The sequence below is a fragment of the Lissotriton vulgaris genome, chromosome 3_1 (assembly GCF_964263255.1).
Source record: "Lissotriton vulgaris chromosome 3_1, aLisVul1.2, whole genome shotgun sequence".
NCBI classification, from domain to species: domain Eukaryota; kingdom Metazoa; phylum Chordata; class Amphibia; order Caudata; family Salamandridae; genus Lissotriton; species Lissotriton vulgaris.
The window spans coordinates 147,469,305-147,481,395 of record NC_141689.1 but is presented as its reverse complement, the minus strand read 5'-3'; the positions used below and the strand labels follow the sequence as shown (position 1 = coordinate 147,481,395).

The 12,091-nt window shown below is 42.1% G+C and overlaps 1 protein-coding gene across 2 annotated transcripts in view; it reads left to right on the top strand.

Annotated features, from left to right (window-relative positions):
* LOC147726118 (uncharacterized) overlaps positions 1 to 12,091 on the top strand; it is a 50,899-nt gene that overhangs the window by 27,515 nt on the left and 11,293 nt on the right. The window contains exon 1 of one of the 2 annotated variants that reach the window (XM_086960223.1): positions 3,603 to 3,732. The exons of the other annotated variant lie outside the window; for it this stretch is intronic. Coding sequence (XP_086816349.1) covers positions 3,616 to 3,732 — 117 coding nt within the window. The 5' untranslated portion in view covers positions 3,603 to 3,615. Of the gene's footprint in view, positions 1 to 3,602; positions 3,733 to 12,091 lie in introns of those variants that run through there. 2 annotated transcript variants of the gene reach the window in all.

Below are 12,091 nucleotides of genomic sequence, written 5' to 3'. Positions count from 1 at the left end.
GGGTTCTCTGTACGGGAAGTTGCGGAGAAGGTATCAGGCCTTGTGGATACTTGTTTAGCTACAGCCTGCAGCCTTGCCCCACTGGAAGAATACGAGCTTCAAAAAAGTAACTAAATCAGAATGTAGAAATCTTCACCTGGCAAAGGTGGTGAAAGTATTTTGGCCAGGGAGGGACCTTCCTTGAACACAAAATTGCCATTCTCTCATTCGCTGCTTTCCTGCCAAAAGTCAACGGCTTCTCTGCGACCTTATTCAGTGGCTACATGACTTAATGGAGCCCTCTTTGGCCACAGATTGCTGCCCTACAGCATACGCTGAGCATTTCTGGCTTTTATTCAGAGACTGAGTCTGAGGCTCAAACTTCAGACTGGGTGAACCCTGGTGTCTGTATCCTACCTGCGCTCCATTGCAATCAGCCTTAACTCATCCTAGGTACCGGCGAAGCGCAACAAGATGACCCCAGTTGGGTCCTAATTCTTTTTTACACTATTTTGAACCCTTAACTTCAAAAATTCTAATTTGCGTTTCCCCTTATTGGATTTTTGCCGTTTTGGTGTCAATTATTTATTAACATGCATTTTATTTTTCTAAAGTGGTTTGAGATTTTCTTGTGTTGTTCCTGGGGGGCTTTAGAAGTCTACTCCTGTGATGCATTGGGAATTACAGGACTAAAGTCATAGTTAAACTCTTAGACCAGGATGAACCTAGTTGGTGTATCTGAACCGTCCTCCAACATGGTCAGCGCCAAATTGCGTCTAGGTCCATGTCTACTGAGACCATTGACTATCAATGGCACTTTATGCTTCTCAGTGCTATTCGTACCTAATACTCAAAATTCACATATCCATTACCCCTTGTTGGATTTCTGTCATTTTGGAGTCATTTTGTTTGTTAAATTTTACTCTATTTGTCTAAATTGGTTTGGGGTTATTATTGTATTGCATTTCAACTTTATTACTGTCATGGTACAGCATAAATACTTTACATGTTGCCTCTAAGTTAAGCCTGTCTGTTCTATGCCATACCTACCAGGGGGATGAGCTCAGTTTAATTTAGTGACCTTAGTGATTCACCCTATTAAGGATTGTGGTTATTGTTTAAGGTGATTCATCAGCCCCTTTGACTAGTATACCAATGTCTTACACAGCTGATGCTAAATTCTTAGTATTCACCTTTGACATTGACTTCTCATTTAAAGAACACATGACCAAGAAACCAAAGACTGCATGGTTCCAGCTCTGCTTCCTGAAAAAGTTATACATTTCTTTCCAGGTGCATATTTTAGATCAACAGAGCAATCCCTATTTCTTTCCTATCTGGAGGGAGGCAAAGCAATACTCAATGACTTTCTGGACACCTTTTTGTCACCCCTAAAATGTATCAATTTAGCATAGCAAGGGTATCAAGAAGGGTGACCAGATCACTCCAATACCAGAGGAAGTACATCATATCCTCCTCCAGGTCAGTTTTATCTTCAAGACTGGCTGCATCACCTACAAGGACTTCAGCTTGACATACTTTGTCATTGAACCGACAATCTCTGGTGGACAGTGCAATGCCAGCAGCCAGAAAACTGCCAGACTGGAGACCGAAAAGTGCAAAGAAGAAAAAATAATCTTTTCCACCTTTGCCCTAAGTATCTAGAACAATATACACACTGCATGAAAATGGCTCCAACTTTCCTGCATTTCAGGAAGAAACTGGAAACTCATTTTGTTTAGGAGCACTAGTGCACAAACACACAAGAATTAGCAGGTGTCTCTTTCTGTAATCAAATGTTGCTGAGGTCCTTCCCCTTGTTACGCACTCCATTAATTCCCAGCTGGGTTTGCCCTACATAAACACCACTACATACGCAAATACATACAAAATGTTTTCCAAAAGGCTGCTGTCTATTATTTCTAAGCACACACAACAGGGTTTTATTCCTACTTGGAAGAAGACATTTCATAATAACTCATCTATATCTCTAATGAATTTGAGTCAGGTTTATATGTTATGAGCCTTGGAATGGATTTCCCTCTTGGTTTATATGAGTGATTAACATTCTTTATATTACAACAAAAACACAGGTATTTCATAATAGTATTCCACCAGAATATTGTCCATTGTCCTCAAAATGGGAAACTAAATCATGTACACTACTTGGCCTTCTTTATTCATGCCACATGAGTAATATAGCACAATGAATGCTAAGAATGTGTTTGTTTATGCACCAAATCCACTAGAAACTGGGTAGTCAGAAGAGAATCTCTCATTTACGATTTAGCTCAATATATAGCTATATGTTAGATGCAGAAAAATACAGATGTTTTGATATAGGATCTCCATCAAGTAAATTTATCACATAGAACCATGTCTTTGAAATACTTTAGTATTATTATTACACTAACAATATAATACAGGGATGGTCTTGTGAGACTCTACTAGCTGGAAAGATATTAATAATCAAATATGATACACTTGTACTATGGAACAGAAACTATTTGACCTTCTCATAAAAGTCTTTAAAAATTCACCGAGTGGTACCATTTGTTTCTTGCATAATTGGGGTATGATTGTCAATGCTTTAAAATCTTTTAATAACACAAATGGATTATACTAGATATGCTTGCTTGATGTGATGCATCTGAAATTTCTTATTCCAAAATCTAAATCTTTTTATTATCTGCTTAGGGCGAAAGATTACCAGTGTTTCATAGGCCATTCTAGAATCTGTGAATTTAGGTTTCAGTCCACTGGAAATTAGTGAAAGCCAAAATATACCATCTGAAGAACAGGGAGATGCCCCAGTTATTGATCAGGCATTGCACACATGGTCTAGAAATTACATTTTCTCTTAATGTTACAAATGTGGAACAGGGACTTTCTAGTAGTGCATACTAAATCAGGAACATTAAGTGTAAATTGTTTAAAGTATGAGAGAAATATTGAACTGTCATATATTTAGAGAGTGATAGTGAAAGGATTTACATATTAACCTCATGACCTATGTTGTTTAAACAATGGCAAGATATCAGCACACCTATAGGAATATTGAAGTCATTAATATTTGTATCTAAGTGTCAAATATCGTTAGGTTGCCTTCTAACCACGCTAGGACACATTCACCTTTCCTCCCGATTGCCACCGCAGTGGCTCAATTTGGTTTCTGTAGTGAATAATTGTATGTGGAACCACCATCTAGGTAGCATTATTTACTAAAGTGATTGCTTGTCATATGTATTCGAGGTGGGAAAGAAAGAAACTTTTAATATAATTTACTTTTAATTTGTGGGTAGTCCTTCAGGTTTGGATGGGCTCAGTAGGTTAATAACTCTGTTCCTAAGACTCTTTTTTTAATCTTACCTCTTTAGTTTTTTTTGTCTGAGTCCTTTTATTATTCGACTTCTATATGAAGGTTTTAGCGCTGGTGTTTCTGATTTCTTTATAATTTTATTTTTTTCTTTTGTATAAAACGAATTGAAATTAATTTGACTTTGACTGAATCTGTTTGTAATGTTTTGCTAAATGGTCCATTGTTGACAATGATTTAAAAATGCTAAAATGTTTGCTTTCTCCTAATATCTATGTTAACAAGACAATGTTTATCTACAGTAAATCAAAGAAGGAAATATGGGTGGAGCCTCGTCAACCCCAAACAATGATGAAGATCCGGATCTACCACGTCCATTTATTGAAATGCGCGCAGAAGCACGAAAAAATCATTTAGCTGGTCGTGGTGTACCGCAGGTATGATTACACAGGACAAGTATCGATTTTGTGTCATTGTTTTGCATTTATGTTTGTCATAGTTGGACATTATGAAGAAAAACACATATCTTCATATACCCGGCTTGCAAAACATGGCATCATAAGGTTCCAATCCTTAAGTCTCTTGAACACTCTTCTGTGTCCCTGATGCCTCTGTCTTCATTTAGAACATTTGTAGGCTTTTATACAAATGCAATTACAAATGCACAGAAATTCTTTTCATAGCATCTGGTCTATAAGCATGGCTGGAAAGACTGCCTCATCTCTAATCTCTGGGACATATCCTGGGCTCCCTTCCTGTCATTGGGTAAAAGACAGCCATGAAAAAGTTGGAGTAGTCCCCACTGCTCATGGGCCCAAGTGCTACTACCCGCACTGCACCAATAACTGCTAGCCCACGGGAACATATAGAAAATGTATAAAATAATCTGGAATGCAAACAAAAGAGTTGCTACTATAGCCATAACATATAACAAGCATTTACAATGCAATGGGACTCAGGTTATTTAAGTTTGAGCTATTGGCATTGCTTAATATTGCAACACCAATTGCACCAAAAGTCTATAAATTGTAGGCCAAAAAAATGTGTACACTGAAAGCTTCCTTTCCCCCAAAATTAGCATTTGATATGGGGGGGAACAGCTCTAACTAGAAGAAAGGAGGTCTACAATGCGCTACAAGGAAAGTTTTTTGGCAAGGCTAAACAGCAAGTAGTCATGTGGCACAGAATATGTAGAAATGGTATCACTAACAGATGCCCGTGGGGACTCTTCATGTGCCTTTACTCAGAAAAGCAGAAGGTGCATAGATTACAAACACTTCTTAATTAAATAAACAAGAAAGCACGTACATGGCAAACACAGATGCAACCTTAGTCACAGCAGAAATTGATGGGTAACTGTCATCAAGTAACTCAGTGCGACTGACTAACAGGCCCCAGGATCCTAGTTGTGTTTGTGTTACCTGGTAGGGCCTGGCGAATTTTGACTCATAATTAGCTTTAACAAGTTTGAACTATTGACATTGTAAATAGCAATGCATATTATTTTTGTTTTCAAAATATAAATAAAAGGCGTTGTCATTTACAATGCCTATAGCTTATGCTAGTGTAAATGCGAGACCTATAGCATTGCAATGATAATGGAATGCCACACGGGCCAGAGATACATGTAATGGAGAGGCATCCATGGAGGAGGACAGAGCGGACCAATGGCGAGAGCCAGTCCAAGGGACCAGCATAAAGAGCAAGAAAGAGCAGCGAAGAGCGCAGGAAGGGTCTTGGCGAAGATGGGCCGGAGTCCATGAGTAGTCTGTATTCCCGGCAGGTCACAGTCCTCCCTTAAGCTCAAAGTGAATGCCAGGCTGGATCCAGCACACTCACCCCAGCTTTCCATCACCACATACTCTGTGCCACACTCACCTTCCCAAGCACGGGCTCACAAGCAGGGAAAGGGAACGCGCAAGCCACACATACGAGGTGAACTGGAATATGTCACTCATTGGGTCTCTGGCACTCTAGAACTAAGCATAAGAATACAGGCATGATGGCACAGCGAGGTAATTATTCATGGTGGAGATATGCAGGTCACAGGTTTGAACTCCAGCAAGATCGAATTGGCCTTCCAATGTTTTGAGACTGGTAAAAGGAGGTCTTTTTTTAAAATAAACTATGAAGTTTGCTGTTGTGAGATGGAAAAAGCACCACAGAACAACACACTGGAGAGATCCATTTTCGGTGGTGTTAAAGTATGTGCCACAAGTCAAACACATTATTTAAAAGAAGAGCTGTTGTGATACTGAAATCAGAACACAAAACACTTGGAAGATCATTACAGGACTAGGGTACCGACTCAGTAATTATTATATATTTTTTAAATTGTATAAGGGGGGCGGAGTAGAAATATGCTGAACCACAGGCAATTCTGGGGGTATGGGAGGTTTGGGTGGGGACCCTCCCAACAGCCAAAATAAAATTGATTAAAAAGAAGGATTTTGTTCTGCAGGTACCATGGTACTCTCGTGGGGCTCAGCGTGACCCTCCCATGAGCTACTGAGGTACTTTCACAGAAGTCGCGTTCAAGCGTTCATCCATGGCACCACAGTACCGCACAAGCTTCTCTGGTGGAAGCTTGTACCACATCATGGTGGTGAAGCTTTAGCACTGGTACCACAAAAGAAAAATAAATTACATTTGGGTTGTGGGTCCATGGTGCGGTTGGCTATCTGCAGCGGTGTTGGGTCCTCACTGCAGCCAACCCCCCACTGCACACAGCCTACTTTAGAAATTTAAAGGAGACCTTTTAGGAAAGGGCTGCTGATGTCTTCTGTTAATAGAGCACTGCAGGTTTAGTGGGTGGTCAGTGTGTGGGTGGGGGTTCTGCAGTTTCTAGGCATGGCCTTTCCTTTTGTGCGTCTGATTATTGCTGCAGGAAGCTGATTGGCAGCCAGATGCAAGATCTCACACTTCATTGCACCCAGGCTGTGGGTGCTCCACATAGAAGAAAGTCTTAGAGCTACCTGCCCTGAGAAGCATTACTTTACATAAATTAAAACAAACTCTGTTGCACTGCATCCCACCTGAATTACCATTTGGAAAGGGGAAGAGCATCTAAAGCTCATACATTTAAAGTGCAACATTCTTGTTTTGTATTTTCGTTCCATCTGATTTATGAGAAAATGAAACCATATTTATTTTAAAGGTATTTACCCTCAGGTGATGACTGTGTTTGTGTGTGCACTGTGTTCGCATGGCGTACAATGATACTGCAACACATGCAGATAATGTTTCTTTGTGCAGTTTTGCAAGCAATCATAATAAGCTGCTAAAATATTCCTTGAGAGTGGAGGTGAAAGGTGTTTTGGAAGGAAGAGTACAGGAGAGATGGAAGGTAAGTAGACTGGCACATTTCAATTATGGAAAGGGTTGTGGAAAGGTTCTTGCCTGGAAGATAAAAATCGATCAGGGTAGGAATCATATAAAAGAACTGAAATCAAATGGGTCAGAACATCTAGTTAGATCAAGGGAGGTGATTGAGGAAACTTTAGTGAGCCATTTCGAATCAGTGTACTCTGAAAATCGAGCTACTAAGGGAGAGGAAGTGAAAGAGTGGTTAGGTCAAGACATTCCTCATAGGCTCTCTGAGACACAAATGGAGAAACTGAATAGTCCAATTTTAGACTCATATATAAGGAAGGCCATTAAAGCCGGGAAAATAAATTAAACCGCAGGACCGGATGGTATTCCTGCTGAGATTTATAAAAAGCTGGAGTGCTGTTTGACACCTATAATGTGTAGACTCTTTAGAGAGATTTTCGAGGACGGTAAGGAGATCCCAAAGTCCTAGAACAATGCCACTATTACCTTGATCCTTAAGCCGGACTAACCACCAAACTGTTGTGATTCCTACAGGCCCATTTCATTACTGAACTCAGACTATAAAATCTTCTTGAGGGTCTTAGCAGATAGGTTGAGTGAAGTTTTGGATGTTTTATTAAATGAGGACCAAAAGGAATTTATGCGTGGTAGGGGAATCAAATATCTAACATATAACTTAGTTGGTGCAGTGGATATAGCAACTACTTTTAAACTGTTCCTAGCTGCAATCACTGTAGATGCTACAAAAGCATTCGACCGAGTGAACTGGTCTTTTCTACAGGAGATTCTACAACTCTCCAATTTAGGGAATAATTTCTGTAGGGCAGTAATGCTTATTTACAAGAACCCTACGGCCAGGGTAGTAGTGAACGGGAACATCTCTAGCAGTTTCAATATTCATAGGGGGACCAGGCAAGGGTGCCCTATATCTCCGTTGCTTTTTAATTTATATATTGAACCGTTGGTGGAATAAATCAGATCCCACAAAGGCATCCAACCATATAGGATTCAGGATTGGGTGAAGAAAGTAGGTCTATATGCAGACGACTTAATTATATTTACTTCAGACCTGAATACTGCCCTACCGGCACTATATGACTTGGCATCACAATTTGGACAGCTTTCTGGATATGAAATTAATGATAAAAAGACGGTGGTGATGGAATAGAACGCTAATTCAGGACTAAACTATGTCAAGGAGGAAATGAGGTATCTTGGGATTCAAGTGGTACACAAGGTAGGACAGATACCGGAAGTGAATTATCAAAAGGTGAATAAGGCAGTAGGGAAACTTACTTAGCTGGTCTCATCTCCCATTAACAATCTATGGCAGAGTAAATCTGGTGAACATGGCAATTTTCCCGAAATGTACCTTCCAATTTCAAAATATACCAATGGTGTTTAAAGAAAGCTGGCTTAAAAAATCCAGGATCTGTAACTTTGTTTGGACATCGAAGGGAACCGTGGATTGCTTGGAAAAAACTTAGAGGGAAATATGACAAAGGAGGCTTACGGCTACCAGATTTGACATAATATGCCTGGGTTTTTCTGTTAAAAGGAGGGAAATCTTTATTCAGTGTCCCAGATAGCTCGGAAACTGGCAAGAGGTTTAGAGCAATGTTAATAGGGATGCAAGGGAGAGAGAAGGGGTTTGTACAAAAGTATGGAGATCCACGCTATTTCAAAAAAGTATGGCTCAAAACCCTGCAGAGCTTTGCAATAATTTGGTTTAAAATCAGGAGAGAAATAAACATGAATTATTATAGTGAATTTGCCCCGACGTGGAACTCTCCGGGGTCCCCAGAATGGTTAAGTGACAGTCTGGCGCATCCCTTGAGAGAGGCGGTGTTAGACTTGGCTGTCTCTAGTTGGCAGAGGTATACACTTCTGACAAATAGGGACTCACCTCCTCTAGTCAGGGCAAGGGGATCACACACTTAGATAACCCTTGCTCGCCCCCTTGGTAGCTTGGCAAAGCAGACAGGCTTATCTCAGAGGCAGTGCGTTAAGCATTTATGACCACATACAGTAATAAAGTGAATACACTACAAATGGACACGACACAGTAGTATTATAAAAATTAGGATTTTTATATAAGGCTTAGCACAAGACCAAATAACGACAAAAATATACCACAATCTTATAAATACTCTTGGAAGGAAAAATAATAGTTCAAGTGTAGTTTCTTCTTAGCACAAAGTCTTTAGTAACAAAAGCAACTCTTCTTCTTTAAATCACAGTTCTTGGCAACAATGTAACCCCCACAGGAGTCACACGACGTCGAGGCAAAGTTAATCCAAAGGTTCAGCGTCGACCGCGAGGAGCGCTACGTTGAGCCCGGAGTCGAACAGACCCCCACAACACAGTACCTTGGAAAAGCGAAGCACACGATGATCAGCGGCGTCGAGATGTCTGGCGTCGCGTCTTCGGCGTCGATCGGGCCTCGGAGTCGGGCGATCTGCAGCGGCGTTGACCGATGTCAGGCAGGAGCAGTGCTCACGAGGCGAAGCAGGATACGGCGTCGTCGTCGATGTCAATGATGATGTTGCAAGAGTGGGCAGCGCTCACGGCGTCGAGAGGGCTCGGGGTCGCTGCGACACGGGGTCACTTGGAGCTGGAGCCGAACTCGCTACTCACTGGCGTCGCTACTGGTCGATCGGGCCCGGCGGCCGGCGTTGAGGAAGCAGGACACTGGAGCCGTTACTCACGATGTTGAGCCGGATTCGGCGGCGTCCGTCGGCGTCGGGATTGCTGGATTCTTCAGAGGTGCTGGATTTCCAGGTTCCAGCAACAAGCACTTTTAGCAAATAAATGAAGTCCTTTAGCCCTGTGACTTCAACAGGAGGCTGACACTCTTACAACCCTTGGAGATTTTCTTTAGCAAAATTTGAGAGTACACACACAGTTCCTCTCTCCTGGTTCCTTGGCAAAAAGTGACTGCAGGATTCCCCCAAGCAAACAGCACACTGGCAAAAGGGGTAGGCAAGTCCTTGGATCAGCAGACTTCTTGTCCTTGGTTCAGGTTTCCTTGTCAGAAGTGATCTAAATTCTTAGTTCAGGGGTCCTTCTCTTATACCCCTTTTTGGCTTTGATCCCTTTGTCCAGGCAGGGGAATTCCCCTCATCCTGGGTTTGTTGTGGGTGTAGCCAGGCAGAGGCACCTGGCCTATTCACTGTGCAGGGCAGGGTCCTCAGACGCCCAGCAGGAGGTGGAGCCAGCATTGTGTTAGGCAGGGCAGGCTATCAGGAGCTACTCTTCCCTTACTCTCAATGCAAATGTCCCACTCACCCCACACTGACTCATTCAGAACTCTGGAGCCACCCAGCCCCTGTCACACACACACCAAACCAGCAGAAACCAGTAATAGTTAGACAAGAAAATAGCCACTTTCTAAAAGTGCTATTTTCAAACCCAGAGTCCAAAAACCATCCACACAAACGGATGTGTTATTAAACCCTGAGTTCAGGGATACCAAACTCGACATTGTACCATGCTCCCCGAGCCAGCTAGGATTGTAGCTTTTAATAACCCTGGCAGCCCATTCTAACTTATGGAGAGCAGGTAACCTTACAATAGTGAAAAACGAATATGGCTGTAATTCACTATTAGGACATGCCAATCAGGCTTGTCCTACCTTATGCTTACAACGCACCCTGCTCGTGGGCCTACCATAGGGGTGACTAACATGAAGTTAAGGGAAGGTTTAGGGACTGGCAAGTAGGTGTACTTGCGCAGTCTGCGTGACAGTACCAGACTGCACGTAGGTCTAGCAATGGCAGACCTTTAGACATACTTTTACTAGGCCGCTCTTGTGGGTGGCACAACATGTGCTGCAAGCCCAAGAGCAGCATTTGTATTACAAGCCCTGGCACTCCTGGTGCACTAGACTAGGGACTGACAGTAAACCAAATAAGCCAAACATGGAATTCAATCAATACAGTAATTTCACATAGGGAGCACTTGCACTGTGGCACTGATCAGCAGTGGCACAGTGCCCAAAGCAATATACCAGCAAAAACATTGTAAACAGACGAGGCAAACAGAAAAAAATGGAGGAGAGACTCAGGCCAATGATGTCAGGTCTAACAGGCGGGGATAGAAACTTGGGGACAGCTGATGAAGGAAGGGGAATTGATCTCCTGGGAAGAGGCTCAAGAGATAACGGAGGGGAGTTTGTCTAAATTTAAATATCTTCAGATGAAAAGTCGGAGCCTTGTGGAGGGGTGTGATGCGGGGCATTCAAATCTGACTGAAGCTTCAATAATGGCTGGAGGTCCCATCCGAAAAGAGGTGGCGAGATGGTATTGGAGTTTTGTTGACAGCGCTGCTGGGGAATTCTGTGGAAATTCTGTGGAAAGAGTACTTGCCGGGAGAGCAGTCGATACATTTATGGCAAGTATCTTATAACATGTTATACTCCACAGTTCGTGCTGCAAACCTAAGGCGGAACCACCTCTTTTGTATTCACGGAGTTTATTGGACACCCCTCAAGTTAGCAAAATTCGCAAATGGTGCTACCCCTAAATGTCCCAAATGTGGTGAAGTAAGAAGCAATGATGTGCACATGTTTCTGGAATGCTCCTTTTTGGAGGGATGTAAGTAATACACTGTATACAATAATTGGAGTACAGCTCCAGGTAAGCATCTCTCTTGTTTTTTATGGGTTACCAGAGAATTACAAATCTCTTACTTTAAATGTTAAAAAACTAATCTTCTATTTAATATTGTTGGCTCGCAGGGAAATTTGTAAAAAATGGATTAATGCTATACCCCCTAGTAAAACTGGGTGATTTTCCTCAACTAAATATATACTCGCATTGGACAGAGTGCTAATGACCAGGTGAAATGAGCTTTGGGCTCCCCTCGAAAACTGGATAAATTGTATCGAAAATTCTTAATAACTGTCCGATGATTAGGTCTGTCAGAACCCCAAGACTCCAAGTAGGGTTAATTGTGCGGCAAGGAAGGTGTTGCAGTGCAGAACGATCAGAGAGAATTCCCTGGACTGAATTAACTCGGATGCGGCACCTTAAGATGGCCGCCAATTCCGAGTGGGGGTTAGCGGTCTAGTTATTTACCTCAATCACGGAAGAATCCAGGTGATGCGCGCTCTAGTAAGAAACTGCGCCCTTCACCCGAGTTCTGACCGAAGGAGGAGTGTTTCGTGAGAGAACCCTGGAGTTACAGTTTTAGGAGAGATTTCAGAGAGATTTAAGTTCTTGAATGCCTTGGTGCATTTCAGGATAATCATAGCATAAAATATTGATAATTCTGAGGATCGTGACGACAAAGGTTCTCGAGAAGAATTCCTTTGAGAGTCGGTGCTCATGAATGCGAAGTTAGCTTAGACAGAAGTAATTCGCTTAACTTGAAAGGAAAGACGACGAAGGCTTTTCGGAAGCTACTCACCATACAAATTTCCCGCAGTCTGCAAAGAAACGTCAAGGCAGACCAGGTGCACCT